The sequence below is a fragment of the Camelina sativa genome, chromosome 7, assembly GCF_000633955.1.
Source record: "Camelina sativa cultivar DH55 chromosome 7, Cs, whole genome shotgun sequence".
NCBI lineage: Eukaryota > Viridiplantae > Streptophyta > Magnoliopsida > Brassicales > Brassicaceae > Camelina > Camelina sativa.
This window is the reverse complement of record NC_025691.1, coordinates 25,513,849-25,527,321: the sequence shown is the minus strand read 5'-3', so window position 1 is coordinate 25,527,321 and position 13,473 is coordinate 25,513,849. Positions and strand designations below refer to the sequence as shown.

The following is a 13,473-nucleotide window of genomic DNA, read 5'->3' as shown; positions in this document are numbered from 1 at the left end:
CATCCTTACTCCCTTGTACTTCTTTATCTTGTTCTTACTAGATTGATGATGATGTAGTTTCGATGACGAAGAGGTAGAAGATGATGAAGAATGAGAGAGTGAAGATATTGAGGAAGTAGTGACTTGGATCTTGAGTTCTTGTTTCACCATTGAGTAATGTTGTTATTGATGTTTGAATAAGAGAAAAGTATTTTGGATGGCAAATAATGTCAAGGATATGAGATTATATATAGCACGGACTTGATGATACGGGGAATTGAGTGAGAGGAGGGGGGGACAATAATGGCTTATTTTATAAATTTAAAAGTGGTCAAATGAAATAGTATCGTTTTTGTGTATGAATGTGACGNCAAGTGTGTTAATTAAATACATGAAAAAGTCAAGAAGTGACAAAAAAAGGCACCTTGTTCATGTGATCTTCTTAAATTAGTGTGTATATATATATATATATTCATACATATCAATCGTTAATTCGCTCCTTGCAACTTAAAGAAACAAACAACACGACGAAATGACAAGTGATGATAAATTTAAAAGAATGAATTAAATGAAATAATGTGAATTGAAGTGTGTCCCGTTTGGACCGTCGGATCAAGTGAAACTCCATAGCTGAATATCAGCATCGTCGTACAAGTCATCCATCGTCGTCGTCTTCGAGCTATTTAAATGTGAAGAATAATCAAAGGGAGCTCTGTTGGTGAAGAACATCTCATTGTGATCAAATCCATACCATGACGGATCCATTAATGACACGTGTTCGTTGTAGTCCGTAAGAGATTCCATCAACGATACCATATCGCCATCATCATCATTATGATGACCACCATCATCTGGTGGGGAAGATGCAGCTGAAGAAGAAGGAGATGGATGGTGGTGGATTCTGTCATCATGATCATGGTGATGAGATTCCATCAACGGTACCAAGTCACCATCATCATCATTATGGTGAGGTGGAGAAGATGCAGCTGAAGAAGAAGGAGATGGATGATGATGGAGTCCATCATCACGATCATCATCGGAGGGAGAGGCAAAAGGGTCAGAAGAGAAGGAGTTAGCGGCTTGAGCGGCGACCTTTTGGATGGATTTGGGGGACAGAAGGGTCTTTTCATCGATGTTCATAAGAAAAGGAGAATTGGTGGTGATGTGAGGAAAGTTGAGATTGGCTTTAGGTCCCTTAAGACACAAGAGAGCAGCGTCGTAAGCCCTAGCAGCTGCCTCTGCGGTCGAGTAAGAACCTAACCAGATTCTTGTCTTTTTATTTGGTGCCCTGATTTCAGTAACCCATGATCCCCAACTTCTCATCCTTACTCCCTTGTACTTCTTTATCTTGTTCTTACTAGATTGATGATGATGTAGTTTCGATGACGAAGAGGTAGAAGATGATGAAGAATGAGAGAGTGAAGATATTGAGGAAGTAGTGACTTGGATCTTGAGTTCTTGTTTCACCATTGAGTAATGTTGTTATTGATGTTTGAATAAGAGAAAAGTATTTTGGATGGCAAATAATGTCAAGGATATGAGATTATATATAGCACGGACTTGATGATACGGGGAATTGAGTGAGAGGAGGGGGGGACAATAATGGCTTATTTTATAAATTTAAAAGTGGTCAAATGAAATAGTATCGTTTTTGTGTATGAATGTGACGTTTTTGGTGCATGACAGGTGTTTTTAAAATTAGTATTTTTCACCCGCATAATCACAAAATGGATATGTCAGATTTTGTTTCTTATGTATATATAGTTAGTAGCTATATATTCCTAATTTATATAAAGATGTTTTAGATAGATGATCAAGGAGATGAATCTCAAACTAACTTATGAGATATGTAAAACACTAAATGATTTCTTTATGTAAAGCGTTTAGAATTCGGACGATGACTTAGATCAAAGGAGATATTCTCCACCACTTGAACGCCGGAGTAACATTCGAATCCGTTCTTTATTACGTTTGAAGGTTAACTTATATTTATAGGCGTGAAAGTAACCAACAAGGCAACAACTAACCATTATATGGAATTTATATATTTTAAAAGTATAACATCAAAAGTAAATAAAAAATCTANTGGTGAAGAACATCTCATTGTGATCAAATCCATACCATGACGGATCCATTAATGACACGTGTTCGTTGTAGTCCGTAAGAGATTCCATCAACGATACCAAATCGCCATCATCANGGAAGCCACTTGGTGGGGAAATCAAGGTTTAGTAATTTTGAGGTTGAGATCGAATTTTTAAAGGTAAAAAGAAAAAAAAAATTATATTTTGATGACTTAGATAGATAGCTATCACTTTCCGAAATTGCGAATTACAGCTGCATTTGAACCTGTCAAATCCTACGATATTTCGAGGAAAGAGACCCTTCAAACCTGCTCATTAGTCTATGTTTTGTTTTATTTTGGTTAATATTAAACGAGTTAATTTAGATGACGTGTTTTTAATCAGTTGGTATTAGTAGTAAAAAGTCCGAATATAACATGCAGAAGAATGCTAATTATATAATATTATGATTTAATCAGATAAACCATGCATTATCAGATTAAGAGGGTTTCATCAAAATTTATGTGACATCTTTGGTCTATATCTAATGTTTTATTGTAGTAAGTAGTAACTCACACTTAAACAAATTGTGTTTATCTATCTTTTACCCTTTAAAAAGAATTATAGACTTTGTTTTATAGACATCTATTAGTTTGACTATAGGCTAAATAGTAAATTGTAAACTTTGTTTTTAAATACCTCTATTGAGAGAATAATAAAATATAATAAAAAATGAAAATCAAAAGGGAAGAAAATACATAGGATTCTGATATGGAGGGACAAGGGGAGGCAGTTTCATGAAGTAGCATGTGAGGTCTCTCAAACAAAAATGATAAACTAAAATAAACCTAAACATGAATTTAAGCAAAAATATATATGTCTTTGTAGTTTGTACTATCAAACATTAAGATATTTGTTGATAAACTGATATTATGTGTTTATTATTAAATTAGTTATAATGGAAAATGGAAACGCGCAGCCAAATAGTGAAGACTGAAGTAAGTGAATCACTTAACAAAAACAGCTGTTTACACTCTGTCTCGCTACTGCACAAAACCGCGTTTTTTTCTTATTTTATATTTTAGTTTAGATAAACAATATCATACGTTCCCCACACTTATAACACACACACCCATAGAAAACGAACTGTAAATAGTAAACCTTGATATATGTCAAAATGTTGATACAATTGATATGAGTACAACCACTTATACTACTTTGCTTTGTTGAATTATAATATTTTCAGAAAGAAAAAAGACGCGAAACAAAGTTACGTGGGATTAGAGATTGAAGAGGGATCATGTGGTTTATATCATACTTAAGTCTACTTTTAATTTAACTTCCCCCTTTACTCTTTTACATACGATGAAGCCGTTTTGTGGGCTTTGAGGAGATTCTCCACGTCGAATCTTAGTTAAACCACACATATATAGATTTGCTAATTTTATACTAAAACAACCAAATCTCCATATTGCATTTATATATAATTACATAACAACCATACAAATGAAGGGATTTGTAACTATGTACTTAGTTAGTAGTTTCATTTCGTTGGTGTGAATCAATAACTAGAAATACTCAGTCGATCAAGTCGACGCTTATCGACATTAAGAGTTTATTAAAAAAAAACATTTCGGATATTTCAAATAGAGCTCCAATCTAACTTTATCAATAAAAGTCCTATAATGACTGCATGAACATTTCTAAATAGTTTAATTTAGATTTTCTGGTTTAGAAGCCTCTCGATACTAAAAAATAAATGTTAGATAGATACCACAATAATATATATGCATGCACTACCACAATAATATATATGCAATGCATGCATGTGAAAATATGGAGATGTGTAGATAGATACTAAAGCAAGATAATGATTTCAAAAGAAGCATGTGTATTTCGGCAAAAAAGCCAAAACAAACCTTATATAGAACTTTAAGACACGCAAGAGAGCACATGACGATCGAAGGAGTTGAGAGATGGGCATGTTCTTTTTGGGGACAGCCTTGACTTTCTCACATAGCCTTGAGAGCTTATGAGACTTGTCTTCGCTTAGGACATTTCACACTTTGGTCTTAAGCAAACCCTTAAAGGTCAAACAGAGGCAATTTTTGTCAGCTTTACAGCCCCAAAATATTCCTTTTTTCTTTTTTTTTGGTAATAAAGCATCTCGAGGCTTCTACCATTGTCAAAAATCATAATATACGGTTTTGGCAATGAAGTTTTAAAATATCATCCAAGTCACATGAAAATAAGAAAATTATCCTGGTGAAGCGGTTTCCCATACTAGTGGCCAGCTTCTCTGGCACCGTACCCCCTCCGTACTTTCCCAACAACTAAACAAAGAGATGGCGCGGCCCTTAACATTTACAAATACAATTATCTTTACAATATCTTTAGTTACCTCTGAAGTCTGAATATAATATATGGATAGATTACAGATAGGTGCATTTAATTTATCATGGATAAACTGGTACGATGGTACGGACTTTTGGCGTAAGAAATTTCGAAGAAGGTGCAAAATAAGTCACGTAGGGCCAGGGCCGGCCCAGAGGGGAAGAGGGGAAGCAACCTAAGCCAGCGCTTAGAGTTCCAAATTTTTTTCTTTTTTTTTCCTTTAGTAATTAAGGCATTTTTCGAAGTTTTATTTAAGTAAGTCTGTAGAAAAATGTTCAATTTTATAGAAATATATAGATTTTTGCTTGAAAAAAATTAGGATTTAGCATGAATTTGGGTAAAAAATTTCAACTTATAGTGTGAATCTATTAAAAAGAATGTCCAAAATTTTTTTCCTTTAATATAAGGGGTACAAACAAAAAATTATTTTAAGGCCTCTAAACCGGATTGTACGTAGGACACCTGATAATACTGGACGGGCATTGTGTAGGACTGAGGTAGTTATGCAAATTAAATTTTCAGAATCGAGATTTTTTCGATTTGTTGAAATTAAATATGTGCGCTACATGTTTTTGTTTGGAGCAATTTCTAGGAAAGTGAAGATAACTGGGTTTCATCATTATGGGGATGCTCGTACATTAAGTAGGTTCAACTACCTATATCCTATTTATTTGTTTCACTTTTTAAAGTTAAGTTTCAACAAAATTATATAGTAGTTTAATTATAAGAAAATCGATGGCGTACAAAAAAGTTGAGAAAATATAGAATGTACAAAATGAATAAAATGTATACAATATTTTTGCTCGACGAGTAAGTACTATGAAAATTCGAATTAATGATATATTTATTGTAAAATTAGAGATATTCGAAAAATGTATTCTCTTGTATTATTAATGATTCAATCGAATAGTACATTATATAGTAAAGGATAAAACTCTAAGTACAATGGGATTCCTAAACCGACTTAAAATAAGAGAAGAGGGCCAATGGGCCTAATGGACTTGGACATGTGTATGGACCGGTTATGGGGATCCATTCCAAGTGATTTACAATACTCCCCCTTGGATGACATAACCGTGCAAATGCTAAGAGATCACCGTAATACGCTTGGGGATGCTGCTTCATTAAAACCTTACCAGGAAAACCCATTGGAACAAAACCATGGTGAAGGAAAAAGAGTACATCACGTATTACTCCCCCTGTTCCAAGCATCACTAGAAGTCCTTAAGTCTCTGCATCCCAATCTGGTGCGTGAGCTTCTTGAATGTTGATGTCGGTAATGATTTGGTGAAGAGATCGGCTGAATTGTCGCAAGATGGAACTTGCACCACTTGAACTTCTCCGGTCTTTTGTAGTTCATGTGTGAAGAAGAACTTAGGTAAAATGTGCTTCGTCCGATCTCTCTTAATGTAACCTTCCTTGAGTTGTGCGATGCAGGCGGTGTTGTCTTCATACAAGATAGTTGGTCCCTTGTCATCGGCCATGCCATAATATGATCGGATGTGTTGTGTCATGGACCTCAACTAAACACACTCATGGCTGACTTCATGCATAGCCAAAATCTCTGCATGATTAGATGATGTGGCCGCTATGGTTTGCTTCATCGAACGCCACGAAATTGCTGTACCACCGTGCGTAAACACATAGTCGGTTTGTGACCTAGCATTATGTGGGTCGGATAGATAACCTGCATCAGCAAAACCAACTAAACCTTCTTTGTTATAGTTAGTATAAAATAAACCCAAATCCAACGTTCCTTGTAGGTAACGCAATACATGTTTGATATCGTTCCAATGCCTTTGGGTCGGACAAGAACTAAATCTTGCTAGGAGGTTCACGGCAAAACAAATGTCTGGTCTAGTGTGGCTAGCCAAGAACATTAACGCTCTTATAGCACTAAAGTATGGTACTTAAGGACCGAGAATCTCTTCATCGTCCTTCTTTGGACCGAATGGATCACTGTCCAAATTTAGGCTTCTCACAACCATTGAGCTAGGCAATGGGTGAGCCTGGTCCATATTAAATCTCTTGAGTACCTTTTCAGTATATGCCATTTGATGCACAAGGATTCCATCATTTATGTACTCAAGCTGCAATCCCAAACAGAACTTAGTTTTACCTAGGTCTTTCATTTCAAACTCTTTCTTGAGATATTCAACTGTTTGGACGATTTCCCCAGAGGTTCCTAGGATATTTAAATCATCCACATATACTGCTATGATTACAAACCCTTTGTTTGCAAACTTCTTTATAAAAATACATGGACTGATGGGATCATTCTTATAGCCTTTTTTAGCTAGGTACTCACTTAGTCTATTGTACCACATACGCCCACTTTGTTTCAGTCCATAAAGAGATTTGTTTAGCGTTATGCAGTACTGTTCTCGAGAACACTCTTATCTTTGAGCTCAATATCCTCTGGTAATCTCATATAAAATTCATTATCCAGTGGACCATATAAATATGCGGCCACTACATCCATTAGCCGCAAATCATTTTTTTCTCTTATAGCCAGACTTATTAAAAATCTAAGTCATTGCATCCATCACAGGGGAGTATGTCTCCTCATAATCTATTCCTGGTCTTTGAGAGAATCCTTGTGCTACAAGCCGTGCCTTATATCTCACCATTTCATTATTCTCATTTCTCTTTCCAAAAAAGACCCATTTGTGTCCAACTGACTTTATATCGAATGGTGTCCTTAAGATCGGACCAAACACATTCTTTTTCTTAAATAAATTTAACTCCACGTCAATGGTTTCTTTCCATTTTAACCATTTTGAACTTTTAGTGCACTCTAATATGGACGTGGGTTCATGATCCTCATTTATTTCAAGTGCTACCTTGTATGCAAATATTTCATCGATATCGACATCTTTTCGGTTCCATTGAATTCCAGACATGATATAATTTATTGAGATCTCATTATTATCAATACCTTCAGGACATTGAGGTTCAGCGTCCCAAACCTCATTCGGTACCTTAGGATTTGCCGCAGACATGTCTATATTTTCCTTAACCTCGGTTTGATTTGCACCTTTCTTAGATTTCCGAGGGTTCTTATCTTTGGAACCTATTGGTCTACCACGTTTCAAACGTGCCTTAGAATCTGTAGCAACTTGATTGTGTTCCTTTTGAACATCAATACGTACTGATGCATTACAAGCTGATATGTACGATTTCATCTCTCTTTGGGTCAGCAAAGGAATCTGGCAATTGATTAGCTAGTTTTTGTAAATGTATAATCTTTTGGACCTCTGCCTCACATGCTAGAGTCCGAGGATCTTGACAATTTAAGGATGTTTGATTTCATGATAATTCTTTGACCAGCTTGTTTGTCTCTCCACCCAACATAGGAAATTCGGATTCAACAAACTGACAATCCGCGTATCTAGCCTTAAATAAATCACCCGTATTTGGCTCTAGATACTTAATAATGGTGGGAGAATCATATCCAATATATATTCCCATCCTCCTTTGAGGTCCTATCTTTGTTCTCTGTGATGGTGCAATCGGTACATAAACGGCACACCCGAATATTTTTAGATGGGATATGTCTGGCTCATGACCCGTTAGTAATTGGGATGACGAATAATTATGTTCACTAGATGGCCTGATGCGTATAAGCTCTGCTGCATGTAATATTGCGTGTCCCCAAGCCGACACAAGGAGCTTCGACCTCAAGGGTAATGGTCGAGCAATTAATTGAATACGTTTAATAAAAGATTCAGCTAATCCATTTTGTGTATGTACATGTGCCACGGGATGTTCCACACTTACCCCCATGGACATACAATAATCATTAAACGCTTGGGATGTAAATTCACCAGCATTGTCTAGACATATAATCTTAAGTGGAAAATCTGGAAAGTGGAAAATCTGGAAAGTGGAAAATCTGGAAAGTGGGCTCGCAGACGTATGATCTGGGCCAGCAATCTAGCAAACGCAAGGTTTCTAGTTGATAATAAGCAAACATGCGACCATCTGGTCGATGCATCAATAAGGACCATGAAATATCTAAACGTCCCACAAGGTGGGTGTATTGGTCCACATATATCTCCTTGTATCCTTTCCAGAAAATTTAAAGTCTCTTTAGTGACTTTAACTGGTGATGGCCTTACAATGAGTTTCCCTTGTGCACATGCTACACACGTGAGATTTTTAGGGATAACTCGTCTCTCTTTAAGAGTGTGCCCATTTGAATTCATAATTAGCTTACGCATTATGTTAGAACCCGGATGGTCAAGCCGATCATGCCATAAAGTGAATTGTTCATTGAACATCTTGTTCATTGCCATATTAGCCTATATCATATTAATCTTAGCATGGTAAAGACCAGTGGATAATGCGGGTATAGTCTCTAAGACTTTCTTATGGCCTTGGGTGATTTCAGTAATATATAGGAACTCTTGGTTTCCTTCACCCTTAGTTTCTACATGTAAACCATTCAAACGAATGTCTTTGAAACTCAATAAGCTCCTTTTTGAGCTGGGTGAATATAAGGCATCACTTGTTTCAAGATGTGTACCATTAGGTAAAAGTATATGAGTCTGGTCGTAGCCTTCAATTAAGCTTGCTATACCCGCTATTGTGCTAATATTGACATTTTTCAGAATGAGATTATGCAAAATATCTCTTATGTTCTTGTCCTCAGCCATTTCTTAATATGGACAAGAATTATGTTTTAGACATAACAGAATAAAACAAACAAATATATATTGAAGGAAATAAAATAATTGAATTTAAACCAAAATTATAATCCAATAAAATTCAAAGCATAAAACATGGAAATTAAATCAAGACAATATTTAAATTTAATTATCCTCTCTTAGACAATCCGAAGTCTCATAATCCAATAGGTCATCATTCTCATGGTCGAAATCTTCTTCACCATTAAGAAGAACCAGGTTAGCTTCTGAATTTTTTTTCAAACTCTCTTGATAGAGATCAACAAGGTGCTTAGGTGTTCTGCATGTCTTTACCCATTGATTTTCCATACCACATCTATGACAAATGGATTTGTTCTTATGTTGCGGTTTGAAAATTCCGCGGCCTCTACCTCGACCACGACCGAAGCTTGATCGATTCCCACGACCATGACTATCATAATTATTTCCATGGTAATTGCCACGACCACCACGTCCTCTTTCACCACGGCCACGACTGTGATACTTGCTTCTATGGACGTAGTTAGACTCTTTAGTCTCTTTAGGCTCTTTCTTGGACATATCAACCTTGTGAGCTTCTGGTAATGGGGCAGTACCAGGAGCTCTCATTGCACTGTTCATTAGTAACAACTCATTGTTCTGCTCAGCAAGCAGCAAACAAGAGATTAGACTTGCATATGTCTTAAAACCCTTTTCACGATAATGTTGCTGAAGCAGTATGTTATTGGTGTGAAATGTTGAGAATGTTTTCTCTAGCAAGTCTTCCTCAGTAACCTCCTTACCACATAATTTCAAGATCGAGACTATCTTAAATAGCTCTGAATTATATTCTTCCACGGATTTAAAATCCTGGATTCTTAGATTTTTCTAATCAAATTGAGCCTTTGGTAGGAGCACCGTCTTTTGGTGTTCATATCTGTTTTTCAACTCTGTCCAAAGGTCAAGAGAATTCTCAATGGTAAGGTACTGGTTCTTGAGACTCTTAGCAAGATGATGGCGTATTAGCAAAATCGCCTTGTACCTACTCTTTTCAGTACAATCATTATCATCCTCAATGCACTCACATAGGTCCTTTGATTTCAGGGTAATTTTATTGTCCAATGCCCATTGTAAATAATTGTCTCCAGAGACATTAAGTGCAGCATATCGGAGATTTTCAATCTTGGACATCTATAAAATACAAAACATGCACCCGATTATTTTCATGCGGTATTTAAGACCGAAACATGCAATCGCTTTGGTCTAGGCCATACGGTATTGAAGACCGAACCATGCCAATTGTTTTGGATTATGCCATGCGGTATTTAAGACCGAACCATGGAATTAATTTCGTCTAGGCCATGCGGTATTTATGACCGAACCATGCCAATTTTAGTAAATAATTTCTTGTCTTTTAATATATAGTTTTTGTCTTTTAATGTATAGTTAATATATGCATGAAACAATCCTAGACAAAAATATAATCTAGTATGGACAAGGAAATATGCAAATAATTTTAAGTTTTAAAGTTTTCTTTTTCTCTAGATAAGATTATTTCCTTTTTAGTTTAGTAAATTTTCCTATTCTGAATAGAATTAGGACAAGAGGTTTTAGGAAAAAAAATTTTCTAGCGTTTCGATTTTCAGTTCTTAGTTTTAGGGTTTCATGCAAGACAAAATTCCGATTTTAAGTTTCAATTTATGCAAGACATAGAATCAATCAAAACAATAACAATCAATCTTATCCTAAGCAATTTTAAACCTCATACAATCCGAATTTTAAAGTTTTAGGGTTTAGGGTTTCAAAGCTTAGGGTTTTGATTTGTTGATTGTGTAATTGTATATTTTAGGGTTCTAATATATTTAAGATCTGGTTCGATATATGTGTCCGATGAATTTGATTTATTTATCTTACACCATTTGGGGTTGACTGGAATTGATCCGGGAGCTAAAGACCTCAGATATATCTTGAGTTTGATCACGAACCTCGGACTAGTCACGAACAAAACTTGATCACGAACTTAGAACCGATCGCCGAGCTTGAATAATCACGAACTTGATCCGGTTGAGAGCTTGGACGAACAAAGGATGTTGTGCGGCTGCTTTAGGGTTTTAGGAATTTTTCTCAGTTGAAGTTTAGGGCAAACTCGTGCTGATAACGTGTTGTGAAAGTAGAAATATTCGACGGATGTATTCTCTTGTATTATTAATGATTCAATCGAATAATACATTATATAGTAAAAGATAAAATCCTAAGTATAATGAGATTCATAAATCAACTTAGAATAAGAGAAGAGGGCCAATAGATCTAATGGACTTGGACATGTGTATAGACTGGTTTATGGAGATCGACTCTAAGTAAATTACAACAATACTCGTATAATAAAGTTATTTCAAAACTAAAGTTGGGTTCTCTCTTCCGATTACATCCAAATAGTTTGCGTTGGGCTTTTAGAAGTAGATGTTCGTATTAAATATCTGAGATCCATACTACAACAGTGTGGGCCTCGTAGGCTTGATGAAGGTGTATTTAGATATATGCTAGTTAACACAATCACTAACCAAACAAGTGTTCAGGAGTTAAAAAAAAAACAAAGAACTAAGCCAATACCGAGATTGTTTTGCATTCAAACTAAGAACACAAAAAAGCAAGAAGCAATGGAGATGAGAAACGCAATGAATGAGTAATAGCTCGATGGACAAGAAGCAACAGAGATACTCCCGCCTGGACCGTTAGCTGGATTGCCCGGGATAGAACTGCTTGAAGGAACCGTAAGTCCTCTAGGTGAAGCCGCTGGTGCGGTTATGATTCCTCCACCAACAACATCATCATCAGAATCTGGCGGAGGTGAAGGTGAAGGTGAAGGCGAAGGTAAATACATCAGTTCCTTTGGAACACTATCAGGAGGGGCTATAAGCGGCGCTAATTGTTGCGGTCCTGCAAATTGTTTTTCCATTTGCATTCCAGTTAGAGACGAAGATGGCATTCATTGGGATTATGATAAGGCATTAGACAGTATACTTACCAGGACATCGTGGTTGAAGAGACATAGATAACCTGAAAAAACAACCCGAGAGAGATTGGTTACATAGTTTGTGATATTCGTTAGAAGGTGAAATAAGATGAGGAAAGAGTCATTACGTGGTCAAGATTGTGCCGCTAACGAAACCATTGTAACTACAAGTAGTAAGCTTACAACCAGAGCTACTCTGCTGTGAAGAGATGTTCCCGAGCATGAAGTTGCTGTTTCTACATCTCATACTGGAACAAGAGACTGCTAAAGAAGCAGGCTCACAATACATACTGTGATCACAACAATGCAAAAGATCATCAGCTAACTTGTCAAAACCGATTAAGAAAACACTTAAATAGCTTAATACCTGCGGCTTCCAAGTACACAACTACATTGTACACAGTGGCCAGCGGTGAGAGCATAGCTTCCATTTGGAATGATCAATCCGTAATCCGTAGCGTATTTGGGAAAATTTGAACTACAAGCTGACAAGTTTTGACACAAAACATTCAATATCTGCTAAAATCTGTACTATTAATCGGCAAATTTCTATACAAAGATTGAAACTTTATAACTCTTATACCATCGTACCTAGCAATGGGACAGCGAGGATATCACCAGGATTGATATCAGGAGCTCCCATGGCATTCACATTAGTTAAATCCGAAACACTAGTCGAGAATCTCTTAGCGATTCCAGCCATAGTATCAATACCCCTCACAACGTAAGATAGATAAAGCGCCGGAAGAGAATCATCAGTACCATTGAAGCAAGCACAAGGCAATGGAATCACAAGCTTTGTACCTACATCAAGAACCGAAAGGTCAGTGTCCGAATTCGCCACCTGAATCTGCTCGGGGGAGACAAGACCACCGTAAACAGAGTCAGCGATCGATCCAAGCGTGTCGGAAGTACGAGTCTTGTAATGAGTGGAGAGGGATTTCCTGATCCCGTCGACGCAGGAGCAAGTGATTGGGATCTTGAGGAAGAGCTTGGCGGGAAGGAGATGGTTCTCGACGTCTGGGTAAGAGATATCGATGGAGTTAGAGAGGAGCATTGAGACTGGGTCAACTTGGAAGAGAGAAGCGACTTCTGTGACTTTGAGGTCGGTGTAGAGCGTGTAGCCTAGCAATGAGTTGCAAGTGTCTTTGCTGGAGCAAGGCTCTATTGTGGATTTTGCAGTCGCCGTGGAGGCTAAGCTCGAAGCTAAAATTAGAAACAGAAACAAGGGTTTTTCTGGGTTCTTCTTCTTCTTCATATTCGATTTCGTCGCTTCTGAGTGAGTTCCCTTCACTCAACTTGGCTAGGGTTTCTAAGAATTTAGGTTCTTCTAGGGTTTTACAAAGTTTCAACTTTTTTTTTTTTTTTTTTTTTTTTT

At 36.7% G+C, this 13,473-nt stretch overlaps 2 protein-coding genes across 5 annotated transcripts in view; both read right to left on the bottom strand.

Moving 5' to 3' along the window:
- The window catches only part of LOC104702547 (ethylene-responsive transcription factor ERF013-like), a 5,256-nt gene extending 3,705 nt beyond the window's left edge, over positions 1-1,551 (bottom strand). The window contains exon 1 of one of the 3 annotated variants that reach the window (XM_010418418.2): positions 1,144-1,551. In XM_010418418.2, the coding sequence (XP_010416720.1) occupies positions 1,144-1,449 (306 nt within the window). In that variant the 5' untranslated portion in view covers positions 1,450-1,551. Of the gene's footprint in view, positions 1-413 lie in introns of those variants that run through there. The other 2 variants (XM_010418417.2, XM_010418416.2) reach the window with 2 other exon arrangements.
- On the bottom strand, positions 11,597-13,467 carry LOC104702546 (lysM domain-containing GPI-anchored protein 2). Of its 2 annotated transcripts, XM_010418415.2 has the most exons (6): positions 12,969-13,467; positions 12,687-12,899; positions 12,463-12,580; positions 12,224-12,385; positions 12,108-12,139; positions 11,597-12,019 (listed from the first exon to the last, which is right to left on the bottom strand). In XM_010418415.2, exons 1-6 carry the CDS (start codon positions 13,351-13,353, stop codon positions 11,709-11,711), a joined length of 1,221 nt encoding a protein of 406 aa, XP_010416717.1. In that variant the 5' UTR covers positions 13,354-13,467; the 3' UTR covers positions 11,597-11,708. The 2 variants fall into 2 exon arrangements, with proteins under 2 accessions (XP_010416717.1, XP_010416716.1); XM_010418414.2 differs by having other exon boundaries at positions 12,687-13,467.

Excerpts from the sequence above, each read along its gene's own strand:
- LOC104702546 (XM_010418414.2), bottom strand. The coding sequence starts at position 13,353 with ATGAAGAAGAAGAAGAACCCAGAAAAACCCTTGTTTCTGTTTCTAATT. Across the intron at positions 12,140-12,223 it reads AGCGGCACAATCTTGACCAC|GTTATCTATGTCTCTTCAAC; the intron begins GTAATGACTCTT and ends TTGTTTTTTCAG. Across the intron at positions 12,020-12,107 it reads TCTTCAACCACGATGTCCTG|GACCGCAACAATTAGCGCCG; the intron begins GTAAGTATACTG and ends AACAATTTGCAG.